The sequence below is a fragment of the Abrus precatorius genome, unplaced genomic scaffold (genome assembly GCF_003935025.1).
Source record: "Abrus precatorius isolate BTA unplaced genomic scaffold, Abrus_2018 Scaffold3, whole genome shotgun sequence".
Classification (NCBI taxonomy): domain Eukaryota; kingdom Viridiplantae; phylum Streptophyta; class Magnoliopsida; order Fabales; family Fabaceae; genus Abrus; species Abrus precatorius.
In genome coordinates, this window is record NW_020874373.1 from 19029726 (window position 1) to 19044976 (window position 15251).

The 15251-nt window shown below is 33.9% G+C and overlaps 2 protein-coding genes across 7 annotated transcripts in view; one reads left to right on the forward strand and one right to left on the reverse strand.

The window, feature by feature from the left end:
* The first annotated feature begins 2327 nt into the window (after window positions 1-2327).
* LOC113861208 (chloride channel protein CLC-b-like) overlaps window positions 2328-15251 on the forward strand; it is a 29533-nt gene continuing 16609 nt past the window's right edge. The window contains exons 1-6 of one of the 4 annotated variants that reach the window (XM_027493876.1): window positions 2328-2871; window positions 2969-3169; window positions 3297-3474; window positions 4393-4925; window positions 5478-6630; window positions 6794-7062. In XM_027493876.1, the coding sequence (XP_027349677.1) occupies window positions 2675-2871; window positions 2969-3169; window positions 3297-3474; window positions 4393-4925; window positions 5478-6630; window positions 6794-6901 (2370 nt within the window). In that variant the 5' untranslated portion in view covers window positions 2328-2674 and the 3' untranslated portion in view covers window positions 6902-7062. Of the gene's footprint in view, window positions 2872-2968; window positions 3475-4392; window positions 4926-5477; window positions 6631-6759; window positions 7063-15251 lie in introns of those variants that run through there. The other 3 variants (XR_003504150.1, XM_027493877.1, XM_027493878.1) reach the window with 3 other exon arrangements.
* On the reverse strand, window positions 7017-14652 carry LOC113861210 (uncharacterized RNA methyltransferase pc1998). Of its 3 annotated transcripts, none has more exons than XM_027493879.1 (15): window positions 14395-14652; window positions 14179-14293; window positions 13987-14098; window positions 13165-13209; window positions 12998-13065; window positions 12838-12892; window positions 12650-12729; window positions 12456-12539; window positions 10505-10618; window positions 9604-9722; window positions 9390-9507; window positions 9037-9170; window positions 8797-8950; window positions 8615-8694; window positions 7017-7368 (listed from the first exon to the last, which is right to left on the reverse strand). In XM_027493879.1, exons 1-15 carry the CDS (start codon window positions 14544-14546, stop codon window positions 7275-7277), a joined length of 1524 nt encoding a protein of 507 aa, XP_027349680.1. In that variant the 5' UTR covers window positions 14547-14652; the 3' UTR covers window positions 7017-7274. The 3 variants fall into 3 exon arrangements, with proteins under 3 accessions (XP_027349680.1, XP_027349681.1, XP_027349682.1); XM_027493880.1 differs by having other exon boundaries at window positions 7236-7368; window positions 9034-9170; window positions 14395-14623; XM_027493881.1 differs by lacking the exon at window positions 10505-10618 and having other exon boundaries at window positions 7236-7368; window positions 14395-14623.

The following is a 15251-nucleotide window of genomic DNA, read 5'->3' on the forward strand; positions in this document are numbered from 1 at the left end:
ATAAATTGGATATATGTCACATAAACATCTTTTCTTTCCAAATTTATTCATAACACTTCTCTTTATAAACTCTTTTTTCAGAACTTTACTATAAATAAATTTATTTGTGACCTTAAAAGTTCACTCTTATAAGTGATAAAGTGTTCCTCCTATTTCATAAAATAAGAATTCATAATCTTGAAGTTATGTAAATGAAAAATCAAGATTATCTTGTCCTTTATTCCAAAATCAAAATCTCTATGGGTTCTTATAATTTGTCTTGTTTCACAACAAATGCAACCATTTAGACTTTCACCTATGAAAATACTTTTGTTCTATGGAATAACTTGAATCAATCTTCCAAAAAATTTCATTCAAAAGAGCTTTAAAGCCAACTTACAAATCATACATTGATGTATTAATAGTTTTATGTGCAACTATTAACTTCAATCATATGATTCTATCAATAATTCTTGTAACCTCTTTTTTTTTTAATTTTTGTCCATAATGATACCAAAGTTTAAAATTTGTAATGGCAAGCTCTTTAACTTGTTTTTCTAATTATTTTTGTTTCTTGAAAGCACATGATGTTAATGTTTCTTCAAATCTTAGCATTCATCACTTCTAAAGATTTACCTATCAAAATATCAATATTTGATAAACTAAATTTGATCAAGCATTCATGAACTGAATTGTCTTCTTTACTCATATCTATCAACCGATATATGAGAACTCTTTCTAATTTAACATTATATATTGGTGTTAATGTATTGACTCTAACTTATTTGATATTGTATTCAAGTTATACAAAAGGTTACTTTAAGGTAACAACCTAACTCTAATATAATATCATAATGAGTAATCTATGAATTGATTTTGACAAATTTCACGTTAACTAACAAAAATCTAACATTGTTAACACTCCTATTTTATTCAAACCTAGGACTACTTATAGGATCATAAAAAAAAAAATTTAATGACACAACAATATTAAATTTTAAAATATTAAATAGTGTTAATAAAAGAAACTATGAAATAAATTTGTTTAGTACCTAGCTTGTGAGAGAGGTGATATTGATTAAGAAAATATATTCTTTAGATGTGATTAAGTGATTCTGGTATTGGTGAGGTTCATGCAAGAAAACATTTCAATGTTTAATTTAGAAAGTTAAATTAGAAAGAGGGTGAGATAAGGAATATTAACATACTTAGGCTTTATTTAGGAGTTTAGAAGAGGAGGAAGAAAAAGAGTTTGAAGGAAAAAGAAGGGAAAAGGAAGGAAGGTTAAACTCCTCCATTGTTTGAATGTTTAATATTAAGAAGGGAGGGTGATACAGAGGTTTAATTATATAAATAATTTTAAAATTAATATTTTTATTTTTTATTTTTTTTCTAAAAAATTATCACTTAAAAAACTAATATTTTTTTAAAATAGTTAAAATCTTATTTGTGAAATAGTATGAGAGTGGAAGAGAGAAAACTCCAAAATGGGAGAATTCAAAAAATAAGCTTTTGAAGGGTTTAAAAAAACTCCCAAAACTTCTCTCTCCTAATTAAGCAACTTTCAAACAAAATTAAATCTCTTTTAATCCCTTTCCTCTCCTCCTCTCCCCTCTTCAACCTAACTCACAAATATTGTTTTAAGGCTTGAAGTTCCCTTCCTTGGTATAGACATTGTTTTACCTTTTAATTTGGATTTTTATCATTGTGTTGATGTAAGTTAATGGATAGAAGTTGCCCAATAATAAGTTAAATAAATCTCAACTTTTGCTACCTCTGATCAGATATTTTGCGAAGCAAGCCATTCGTTCCAGCACCTTTGGGTTAAAATTGTTTGTGAATAATTCAAAAATAAATAATCTTAAATGGATGCACTCATCATCATCATAATAATAATAATAACAATCTTGAATGGTAGAATGCTACATGTCAAAATTAAATAAATATAGTAAATAGCATATTTAATTTGTTTTCTTTTGATAGTTGCAGTGGAATCCTTCGGAAACGGACAAAAGCTTACATCTAAAACAATGAAAAATAAAACATCGATGTAGCCCTCATATTCACATATTAGATGACAACTTGTAAGCACCCATTTGACACATTATTTTTCAATAGTAATACAATACTAACACCTTAAAAATCATAATAATATAGATTGAACAATGACATATTTATCATCCATATCCATTCATCGCACAGAACAGTTGCATTTCACTGTCTCTGGTCCCAACCATTATTATGAGCCAAGAATCTTGGATTATAAAAGGTAACATCTTCAACAAATATGTAGTTTTGCTTGATGATAAGCTTATTTTATACCTTTTTCTAGCCAAAAGTTCCAGTTTAGGATAGGAGCTACTCTGATTTGAAAAGACAAGTTCCTTTTGGTCCCTAAATTTCATCTCCAAGTATTTCATGCCATAACATTTCTAATTCTATCCATCATGCAACTTTTTAAGTGTGAATAATACCATTTGGAATCATTTAGATAAAACAATCGTCTAGTTTACTATTCAATAAATAATTAGCAAGGCAACATACATAAGAACAACTAGGCTTAAACGTAACAAGTCTCCACTTGTTTATAGGTGAGGTGGTTCAACTTGTTCTAATCCAAAACAAACAAAAAGCTCACCAACTTCAGAGCTATATAAGCTCTCTTCTCTACCTCAACCTCATCTGTGTAGTTCCCATGGGAGAGGATTCTCGGGAGTTCGGAGAAAGCACAATAATCAACCAAAAAATGGAAGAAGTTGAAAGAGAAGAAGAACTAGACCCAGAAAGCAATTCACTGAATCAGTCACTACTCAAGAGGAACCGCACACTGTCTTCAAATCCACTTGCTCTAGTTGGAGAAAAAGTTTCCTACATAGAAAGCTTGGATTATGAGTAAGAGAAGCATTATCCTGGTATATGTATTTTGTTTCTTTCCACCACCAAAAGGTTCTCTTTTTTTTTTCTCATTAGAAAAGGCTTTGTTATTTAGGATAAATGAGAATGATCTATTCAAGCATGATTGGAGGAGCAGATCAAGAGCTCAAGTGTTGCAATACATATTCTTGAAATGGTCACTAGCATTCCTTGTTGGACTTCTCACTGGTATTATAGCCACTCTCATCAATCTTGCTGTTGAGAACATTGCAGGGTACAAATTTCTTCTTGTTCTTAAATTCATCCGCAAGGTCAGGTCAGAACAACACACCCATTTTTTTCTAATATTTTATAACTGTCAATTCTCTTTTCTTTTTTTTCCCAAATGATTGGGCTTCAACAGTGTCATTAAGTTGGTATGAGTGTGAATATGCATGGGACAGGTACTGGACGGGTTTCCTATATTTCACGGGCATTAATTTCATTTTGACATTTGTTGCTGCTGTTTTGTGTGTGTGTTTTGCACCCACAGCAGCTGGACCTGGAATTCCTGAAATAAAAGCTTATCTTAATGGTGTTGATACTCCCAACATGTTCGGTGCTACAACATTGATTGTCAAGGTAAGCATGCTGGCTTGTATTTTACGACACGCCAATTCTTTTAGTCTGATTTACCTCATCAACATAAATCTCACCATTATTAAAGATATAAAAAGAATTTAGCAAATAATACATCTAAAAGTAGATCTTTATTTTTTATAATTAAGATAATATATATATATATATATATATATATATATTTGTAGTTACGCTTTATAGAAAAGATGAGTAGACAATTCAATTACAAGGTTTTCTTAACGGTATGTTTTGGGGTTTAGAAAGAGGTCCATGAAGGTATGTGGGTAAATAATCCATTGCTAACAAGGGTTTGTTTATTTCCTTAGCATCTTTCTTTCTGTTATACAGAAGATCCAAACAATGAATAATTTCTACCGTCACTTTCCTTTCATTTCTGTTTTCTTCCTTCTATCCACATAAGGGTCCCAGACAATTTCATTATTTGCGGCTGATTTCTGGAATTATACATATAATATAATAATATAATACGGCAATTTCGGTACAATCAGCAAAGCGTCAAAGGTTGAGAAAGTAGTAGTAGTAATAGGAATAATAATATTATTAATAATAAAGCGCTTGCAAAAGATGGCTCGTGATGTCAGTGTTGCCGGTTTCAATCATTCAAGACTTGTAATTTGTCCAACAATTATGAAGCGTCAACAGCATTATCTAAAGTATAATACATAAGTTATGCTTCTCCTTGAATAGAACGGCAGTTATAAATATGGATAATCAAGTTTACAAGTCTCGTTATTGGTAAAAACGACCCCGGTGCTACAACGCAAATGGTGCTCACATTTAACATCAATGTTGTCAACAAATTACCAAGTCCTTTATCATATCCCTATTTGATAATCACTGCTTTAACTACAAAAATCTAGAAGTTCTCTTCCTATCATAGCTCATGAATTTTTCTTGTAGATAGTTGGAAGCATTGGAGCTGTCTCTGCAGGCCTAGATTTGGGAAAAGAAGGACCGTTGGTACACATAGGAAGCTGCATTGCTTCCTTACTAGGCCAAGGAGGCCCTGACAACTACAGGATCAAATGGCGCTGGCTTAGATATTTTAACAATGATCGTGACCGTCGAGATCTTATTACCTGTGGTGCATCTTCAGGAGTTTGTGCAGCTTTTCGGGCTCCTGTGGGTGGAGTTCTTTTTGCTCTTGAAGAGGTGGCAACCTGGTGGAGAAGTGCTCTTCTATGGAGAACTTTTTTCAGCACAGCTGTGGTGGTAATGGTGCTCAGAGCCTTCATTGAAATCTGCAATTCTGGGAAATGTGGGCTTTTTGGTAAAGGAGGGCTGATCATGTTTGATGTGAGCAATGTCACTGTGAGGCACCATGTTATGGATATAGTCCTTGTCGTAGTCATTGGAATCATAGGCGGGGTACTGGGAAGCCTTTACAATCATGTTCTATACAAGGTCCTCAGACTCTACAATCTCATCAATCAGTAAGCAGCCATATCCAAACCCTAGTCTCTAAACATAATGCACCTGATCTTTTAAGGACACATAATTGCAGAAAAATGAAAAAAAGTATCATGATAAAAGTTGTCTACTGACCACACATGCATCATCTATTTGAGACAATGTTGTGCCAGTCGTTGCCAACAAGATTATAAACATATATTTGCTCAGCTGCTCAGGCCAAAATATAAAGAAAACCGCAAAATCAATCATGGCATCTGACGAACCAAACTTGCAGTATAAACTGAGGGATTCTACAATGGTCTCTTTCAAGTTAGCGTGCATCCATAGACCTAATATGTGTAACCGTTGGATCCTAACAAAAAAAGTAACATTTATTTATTTTATTCAGATCCAACAGTAATAGATGCAAGGTGCATGGATGAACCCTAACTTAAAGGGTGAATGTTAGAATTACTCCCCAGACTGTATCCTGGATTCGTACTCTATAATGAAGCAATGCAAGTGCCAAAACATCCAAAATTGATCATATGGGAATCACATGATTACTAAGGGAGTTTCTACCTTTATTGCAGGAAAGGAAAAATACATAAACTCCTCCTCAGTCTTGCAGTTGCACTTTTCACATCAGTGTGTCAATATGGTCTCCCATTCTTAGCAAAATGCACCCCATGTAATTCATCGCTTCCAGAGTCTGTCTGCCCTACCAATGGACGGTCTGGAAATTTTAAACAATTCAACTGCCCACCTGGCTTCTACAATGATCTTGCTACTCTGCTTCTTACCACTAATGATGATGCTGTCCGAAACATATTCTCAACCAACACCCCTCATGAATATCAACCCTTGTCCCTCCTAATTTTCTTTGTACTCTATTGCGTATTAGGACTAATTACTTTTGGAATTGCAGTGCCATCAGGGCTCTTCCTCCCAATCATCCTTATGGGCTCAGCTTATGGCCGCCTCCTTGGCATCTACATGGGACCTAATACAAACATTGACCAAGGGTTGTTTGCAGTACTTGGTGCAGCCTCCCTCATGGCTGGTTCCATGAGGATGACTGTTTCCCTTTGTGTGATCTTCCTTGAACTCACCAACAATCTACTCCTACTACCAATAACAATGATTGTTCTCCTAATAGCCAAAACTGTTGGAGATACTTTCAACCCAAGCATCTATGAGATGATACTGCACTTGAAAGGCCTTCCTTTCATGGATGCAAATCCTGAGCCATGGATGAGAAATCTCACTGTAGGTGAGCTTGTTGATGTAAAGCCAGCAGTGTTTACCCTCCATGGAGTAGAAAAGGTAGCCAACATAGTAAATGTCTTGAAAAATACTACACATAATGGTTTCCCAGTTATGGATGATGGGGTGGTACCACCGGTAGGACAGATCAGTGTAGCAACAGAACTGCATGGACTGATTCTAAGAGCACATCTCATCCAGGCACTAAAGAAGAAGTGGTTCTTGAAAGAGAGAAAGAGAACAGAGGACTGGAAAGTGAGAGAGAAATTTACCTGGATAGAGCTAGCTGAGAGAGAAGGAAGTATTGAAGAGGTGGCTGTGACTAGTGAGGAAATGGAGATGTTTGTTGATCTACATCCTCTTACCAATACAACTCCCTTTACAGTGCTAGAGAGCATGTCAGTAGCAAAAGCAATGATCCTCTTCAGGCAAGTTGGACTTCGCCATCTGCTTGTAGTACCCAAGTATCAAGCTTCCGGGGTGAGTTTATTAAACACATCATTAATATCAACACCATTCAAACATGAATAGACACATCAAATTGTTTTCTTGTAGCCTTTCACAAGCAAAATAAAATTGATGGCTGATCTTTAATTATTTCAAATTAACATATGACTAACCAAATGATGCCATCTCCTCATAGGTATCCCCTGTAATTGGGATCTTGACCAGGCAGGATCTACTTGCCCACAACATTCTGACAGTTTTTCCTCACCTGGCAAAATCAAAGGGCAGAGAAAAGAGGAACTGAAGCTTTCCTAGTCATTGAATGGCCAAGCAGCTCTCTAGGGACAAGTTGGTTTCTTAATTCCATCAGTTGTTCCTCAGTTTTGTATTACTTGGATCAAAAGCATGGAGATGAATAAAATACAAAAAGCGATGTCAACTATATTCAAATTTTAATATTCCTTCAACACAATTTTATCAAATGATGAAACGATATTCCCTTTTCCACCATTACAAACAATCCCAACCCCACAACATTCCCCCAAAACTTGACAATGGTATTGAACCATTCCCTTTCACTCGAGACTGCTATAAAACTTATCCATTTCTTTTCTTCCATGCAAAATTATACACTGATGCTGGTGTACACAAAACCAGGGTATTGAACCATGTCCTAATTAATGTCTCACAGCTCCTTGCAAGTGTTTTTTCTTTTTCTTTCCTTGTTTCTTTTTCTGAGGGCCCCTCTTGAACACTGCTAGAACTTCAATGCTGCAACCAATAGGCAAATGAAAAATTAATAATCTTTCTTTTTCTGGATTTACAGTCATATAATCAGCTGGTCAATGTATCCTTATTTTACTTCTGAACAGAAAAAGGCTACAATAAAATTTAAATGGGGGGGGGGGGGGGGGGAGAAGAAACTCAGGTGGGGGACTAATACAAGTTGTTATAGATTATATATAAAGCAGGCATTTAATGGAGATAGGATAATCACTCCCTCAAGGAATCATTCTGTAATTTTATGTATGAACCAACGGGGTAATTGATAAAATCCTTGGGAGAACCATACCACAATAGCTAGCCATAGTAGTTGGAGAACCCAAGGTCTTATTTAGCGCATACTAGAATTCCATACTTCAAATGTGGGACTCAAGTCTCATACATTGCCATTGGGATCCTAACAGTAATGGTCAACTGTCTCCAGTTGGTTTCATGTTTAGATTACAAACATAAAGCTTGTAGTGCTAGTAGCAAGTTAAATTTGGGTTGAACAACTATGCCTTCCAAGTTAATCCATCACATGTATCAAAGATCAAATATGACACGTTTGACTAGTCCCAGGACTAATATCATGTAGTGGCATTGTCTTATGTGGGAGGACATTGAGCAGGGAAGCTGAATATTGTTAAGAACAAGCCAAGTTCATTCATCTCCAAAATTCAGTTTTATGGGGCGTTTCCATTATTGATTGAGCATGTTTAGATCACCTTATTTTGAAATCACTTACTTCTTTCTGCTTCCCAAGAGGAGAACTTTTGAAAAACAAGTGATTATTCATCTAGAATTAAGTGGAACCAAACATGCTGTTAGTGATCATGTTTCATGAGTCTAACCTGGATACTTGGATAGGTTATCCCCTTCTGGACATACTACACTTAAAAGTTAAAAGCTCCTATCACTCACTTACACTTGTACACAAACAAATGCAAAACTGTAATTCGTGAGTTGTACATGATATGGTGTATATACATACATGGTCTTCAAAGTAACCAATATGTATATTGAATCATTAGAGAAAAATAAGTACTTGATGTGGATTAAAACTATATCGAAGGTTTATGTTCTAGATAAAAACAAAGCAGAAATATAATTTGAATTTAATGCAGAGAATGATAAAAAGGGAAGATTCGTCAACTCCATTAAGATTTTTTATGCAAGAATAAAAGAAAATATCACAATTAGTAAATACTAAAACTTAATTAAAAAAAATAAGAGATAAAAGAAACATAAATACCTTTGTGTACCAGGAAAGAAATTAAAGGCATGAGCTTTTTCCAAATACCATGCCTTACTAGACAACAATGACTTGCAGTCCTGTCAGCAACTTATAGAATTAATATAAAGAGAAAATTCAAGTTTGAGGGGGTAAAAAAAAAAAAACCAAATACACCTATAAAACATTAAGTGTGGAAATACCTCTTTAAAACTTTCCCATCCACAACTTATATAAATAAGGGTTTGTGGCACTGATTGAGGGATGCGGGCCGGAGATGGTTTGCTTCCAATCTGGACTGAAGCTTCTTTAGCACGTAAAACCCATGGTCTTTTCTCTTCTTGGGCTGAGTTTGAGCTGCAATTAACTTGCACTAGATCAAAAACTGGCTTAGGGAAATATTTACCAATTTACCGAACTAGGTAACTTCACAAATATACAACCTTTCAGATGATGAGAAAACTTTACGCTCGATTGCTGATATATTCTTCAATGCATCAATAAGAGATGCATCAAGTCCTTTCCTGGGAGGATCAATGACAACAACATCTGACCCCACAAGCCACAAAAAAGGTTCCTGTTACTTGCAAACAATTCATACAATCAGTTCCAAATAACACATGACTCTTGGTTTTATGAAAAAAAGTTAGCCTTTTCAAATAACATTTTCACATATGATAAATAAATGTGCATACCAAAATTTAAGTTGTAGTAATGATAGTTATGTGAATTAGAAATAACAAAAAAAAGTTAAAACATGAAATATATGATGATGCTTCAGATACTCGGTACTAACTTTTGAAGCATCTGCATGATGCCAAGTAATACTGCTTTCAACAGTGGCAGGTAAACGTTCAATTGTCTTCTCAAAAGATGCCTTTGACTCTTTGTTAATCTCAATGCATTTAATGGATCTGTCAGACAACTAGAAAAGTAAATCCTCCTAATCAACTATGTAACAGAAAGTTAGAACATAGCATTTTAGAGTTTTAGAATGGTCCAGGTCTTGCCTGCATTTTCTTGTGGCAGCTAATGACAACCCAATGACCCCAGTTCCAGCATACAAATCAGCAACAGATGATTCATGTGGAACATACTTCTGTAACTTCCGAAGCAAGGTATCAAAAGCCTGGAAAAATGAGGAAGCAAGACAGGAGTCCTATCACATTAGTTCTTTCATGCTTAATGGCACAGCAGTCCTCAATCATACAATAACACTGGATTCATGCATACACAGAATGCATGTTTTCATGCATCTCACTACTTCATCATACTAAGGAGATTTTGTTTAGTTCAATACTTACACAAGCATAAAAACACATCATGTTGTGTCCAACACGTGCCTGACACTTAAAAATCATAAAATTCACCTTAACACAGTGAGGAAATGAGACCTTAATATAATGCTCTTAGAAACAAAAGAAGCCTACAAGTTATTAGTTGACAATGGAAGACACCTAAATATGTTTCTAACTACCCTAAATAAAAAGTTTCTAAATTTACTAAGCATAAAAAATTAAAAGGTGACCCAATGCACAAGGCTCCCACCCTGTGGGATTTGGTAAAGGTAGATGCAGCAGCCTTACCCCTGCAAGTAAAGAGGTTTACAAAATTTGAACCCATGAGCTTCAAGTTACAAGGCAACAACCTTACTATTGCACCAAGGCTCATCTCACACATACTAAGCATAGTTTAGAATTTAGATATATTTTCATATACTTGATTTAACAATACTATAAATATGTATTTACACTTACACATCAAGAGTTATTTATTTATACAATATGTACTGTGTGTGCTGTATTTTGTGTCTAGTGTCCATGTTTTCAATTCTAACTAACTCAAGATAGACTAAATGCATTCTCTGGCTGCCATATAAATTACGAAAATTTACTAAATTAGAGTATTTACCCGTGTGTTTGCCTGGCCAAAACTAGAAGGGGCCAAGGACACATCAATTCCACCAACATGTTCCCAAAAATCTCTTTCTCCAAGAAGATGTCTCCATCTATTCCCAAAAATTATCTGAGCCATCAAGTAGGCATTTCAAAGCCACGAGTTATTTATAAAAACAATTATGCATGCATGTCATAATGCTTATGAATTATTCATAAGTTGTCTAAAGTTGGCAAGATCAGCATACAAGGAATCCAAGTTAACAATCGCTTATTTTATTTATTTATAATATATTAAAACTGAGTCATAGGCTTACACATTGTCACCTCATCTATTTTTATGCCGTGTATACATATTTTTTCCACATCAAATATAATCTTACTCATCACCTTCTAAGATCCACCCAGCCATTGCATTTGCAAGCTTATGCATTTTCCTCCTACTTGTGTTGCATGTCCTTTTAGTCACCAAAACACAAACCATTTCATCTTCAATAACAATATTTTTTCAATTAATGAATGTTAGCAATAATCATTACTGCTGTACCATTACTCTTAAGTCTTCAACGATCATCAATCTTCAACAACCATTGCTTTTTACAAACATTACTCTTTCAAACAGGAATTGCAGGGTACTGATATATATATATAATTTGACCAAAGGGATACTATGAAATATATCATGATTCATGAACAAAGTTTAAATAAAGGATGTATAAATATACCTGCACTTATATTTAAAGAAAAAGCAAGAAATTGTATGTCACCGAAGCAAAATATTATCATGGGAAAAATTGAATACTCTTAGGAAAATGTCATATATCAAAATGTTTTACAAATTATCAATGACATTGAAAAATAAATATATATCAACAACAACTAAACTTTATCCCACTAGATGAGGTTAGTTACATGAATCGCACAACGCCGCTAAGCTCGATCAAAAACCAAAATTCCAAAAAGTTAGTTAGTCAAAAAGTATCTTTTAATAACTTTATCTAAAGTTCTTTTGGATCTCCCTCGACCCCTCTTTACAGGTAATTCACTCTCTCTACAAGTACCTCTAAAGATACATGACCAAATTACCTTAAACGATTTTCAGCTATCTATTTCACTATAGGTGTTGCTCCAATATTTTTCTGTATATTATCATTTCTTCTCGTGTCCTTTCTTATGCAACCACTCATCTACTTTAATATTCTCATTTTTGTCACTCTCACTTTCTTTTCATGTTGACATGTTCTTTTAAGGTCCGACATGTACTACCATATACGATAATTGGTCGTATTGCAATACTCAAATAAATAAATATCACTTCACTAAAAATTCTACATGATACTAACATATTTCCTTTTTTTTAATATTAACCCAATGCTTATTTATAATATGTAAAATATCTTTTATGTTTTTCATTTTTAAAATTAAAAAATATTTATTTTAATGATATATAAATTAAAAATATTTTTATTTATATGCTTGCACATCATGTGGGTCTTAATCTGGTTTTAACTTTTACGTAATAACTGAAATGGAGATATAAAGTTTCAGAATTTCAACAGCCAAAGATTGCCCCCTCAAACATGAATTATCAACATAATTCATGTCACCCTAGATATAAAATCATTTTCCAAAGACAATCTAAGTTGAAAAATCTAAAATGATATAGAATATTTAAAACTCTTTCGTCTGCCCACCACAAGATGTTTGGAGAAAAACTAGTATAACAGTACTTTGTTCCCACAAAAAATGAAGATATGAACATTATGAATCAACAATATGTCTGATTTAAAATTCCAGCACCAAATGATTTGTATGGTATTCAAAAGCAGTTTATGAACCAAGAGCTCTCCTTGCTTCCCTACTACAACTAAAACATCTATCTTCCATATATCACACAAAGCATACCATTTTCCATTTTAATCACATACAAACCATTCATTTGTTTCATAACAACAATGTAAACTCACATTGTTAGTAGAAGTCTGAAAGTTGGCCCACACAGAGTGAACTAAATGAAGCCTGCTCCGTGGCCCACCATTTTTCCATAGAAACTGCAATCAATCCTATGAAAAATCACTTTTTATGACCAATTGGGAAGGAGCAGGGGAATTTATAACACTTTAAAACAACAATTATACTAGAAAGGAAGCAGTACGCTCACATTTGCCAATGCATTCAATTTGTCTGAACCAGGAGTATTTTCATTTCTTGAATTCCAAACCAATGTAACCTGAACCTTTCCTGAAACCACATAATTGAAATGAAATAATGGTTATTCAATTCCATTAACAATAAGAAAATATTAACTCCTTTTTCTCACATAAATCATGAGCAAGAGAAGTAACAAACCATTCTTATATCTTTCTGCTGCAGGAAGAGATGTGTTGTATGTTGTCACAGCCATCTGCAAACACCCACCCACCAGTGGTTAATTTTACCAAATTCAAAACTTCAATTCTTAACTGAATTTATCAACTACCCTATTTGATATTGTTATAAACCTTGTCACCTGGATGTATCGCAAATCGCCTGTACCTTCATCTTCAATATACGGCTCAACACCTATTTCAGTAATACCTAGATGATATTGAGGAAAAACATATTTAAAATTATTCAAATAAATAAATAATTGAAGAATAAAATAAAATAAACATAGAGATAACAACAAGGAAATACCTTGTCTAACCAGCTCCACAGCAGCATTAATATTAGGATGATGTGCTGCACACAGAAGACATAATAGAAACGCTTAATTAACATATTTTCACATCAGCCAAAGAGAACACTTGATAATAATAATAATAATAATAATAATAATAATAACTTCACATGAAAAAATGAAGAATGGGATAAAAATAGAACAGAAAAACTTTTGGTCTATTTTTCTTAGGTTTACTCTTTAAGTGAAATCAAAATGTACCATTTTTCAATCTCATTAAGTTGTCTTCTATTTTTCAAATGTATCCAGACACAGAATAGAATCCTATGAAGGCACTAATGCTTTGTTTGGAAGTTTGAAAAGAGAGGGAAGGGAGGGGTTGAGGGGTAAGGTAGGAAAGGCAAACAGAAGATGAAGGCGGATTATCAGAAAAAAAAAATAAAACCCAATTTGAGAAAACTAAAAAGTATGAGTTTACGAATATTTGAATAATTTATAAAATTTCTACTTCACATTTCAAAACTCCCAAACAAAAGTTACCATCAAATAAACCTACATCTTCCCTCTCTTCTCCCCCTAAAATTAACTCCCAAACAAATGCTTAAGGTATTTGTTAATGTTTTTCATTAGAAAAACATTAGTAACACATTTTTTTATTATTACTTAAAATGTATTGAGAGTCACAAAAATCAACTTTACTTTTAAGCACTGATACTTTTGTAATTTTCAATAAAGGTTAACTAATAAATACGACTAAGTTAAAAAAAAAAGTAGTATCTTAGAAAGTGTATTCCTATCTCTCTTCACAAATAATATAAATATATAAACAAACTGTGGACCTTTGCAGAGTGGAATGTCAACAACGTTATGAGAACCCTCCTCATAGAGGCCAATGAGAGGGTCGGTCGAAGAGCCACGCACGGCCAATTTAGCACGGCACCTCCAACCCCACTGCAAGATTAAAAGCTAATTTAATTAAAAAGAAAAAAAAAAGGTGAAACCAAAAACATTTGGACAATTAAGAAGAGAACCAGTTTGCAAGTGTCAAATGTGAAGTCTGAGACGCCGTGTTTCCGAAAGAAATCGGTGGCGTCCTCCATTATAACCGGACGGTGGAGGTTGAACTCGTGCGTGCACCCCGAGCACCTGAAACCAGTGATATAAATAGTTAAAAACGGAAAATTATTAAAAAAAAATTAGGGTAAGTGGGGTTGGGCGCGTGGTAAGGTAGAGAGAGGGGAACGTACGATTGGAAGTGGGGGCAGTGAAGTGCGCACGTTAGCGGCGGTGGCTGTGGAACTGAAGAAGTAGGCGGAGGCAGAGGGACGGCGGTGGGGGAGGTGGCGCGGCAGGTGAAGAGAGAGAATGACGGCGGAGCTGAGACGAGACGGAGGGTCATTTTTCCTGTTGAGTGGTGGTGGTATGCGCGGCTTGGTATCCAAGGCGGGAATTAATGGATAATTGATTATTCTATTACTGTCATAGTTCCGATAATATCTTTTTACATTTTTTTATCAACTACTTTCGAAAAACATCTGTAGCAGCTTTGTTGATAGTGGGCCCAACTTGAAGTTGGGCTCTCCTTTAACTGGGTTTCCATTGAGTTCCAACATAATTAAAAATTTTGAAGAATTAAAGCTGACAAAATTCGCTAATTTACCATTCGGTCAGTTTATTATAGGCGGAGGTAAAATTTAATTTTTTACGAGTTTTTCAGACGTAATCTATGTTGGATTTAATCAAATCAAGTTAAGGGTGTTAGTTTTTGTTTGTACTACTTTTTGTTTTTTTAATTTGCACCATTATTTTTATTTATTTTTTATTAATATATCCTTACTTTTTTAAAAAAAAAATTCAACATCAACGTAATTCTAAAGAATATTTTTATTTTTCTAATTAATTTGTGAGTACTCATATCTTTAATTTTTATGACAATTAAATTGAAAGTTCAGATATTTTTAAGTTTCATATTTATCATAAAATTTTAAAAAGTTTTTTTATTTACTTAGTAATTCACTGCAAGAAGATCAAAACTCTTGTTCTTGGTCATTTTAAAAAATTCACTGATGGGGTGTGAAAAGTAAAAAAAATTGCAAAAAGTAAC

Coding starts and splice junctions, on each gene's coding strand:
- LOC113861210 (XM_027493880.1), bottom strand. CDS start 14,546: ATGACCCTCCGTCTCGTCTCAGCTCCGCCGTCATTCTCTCTCTTCACC. Junction 9,723..10,504: donor TTGGCCAGGCAAACACACGG/GTAAATACTCTA, acceptor TCATTTTTCCAG/GCTTTTGATACCTTGCTTCG. Junction 8,695..8,796: donor GATGGGAAAGTTTTAAAGAG/GTATTTCCACAC, acceptor AGTTGCTGACAG/GACTGCAAGTCATTGTTGTC.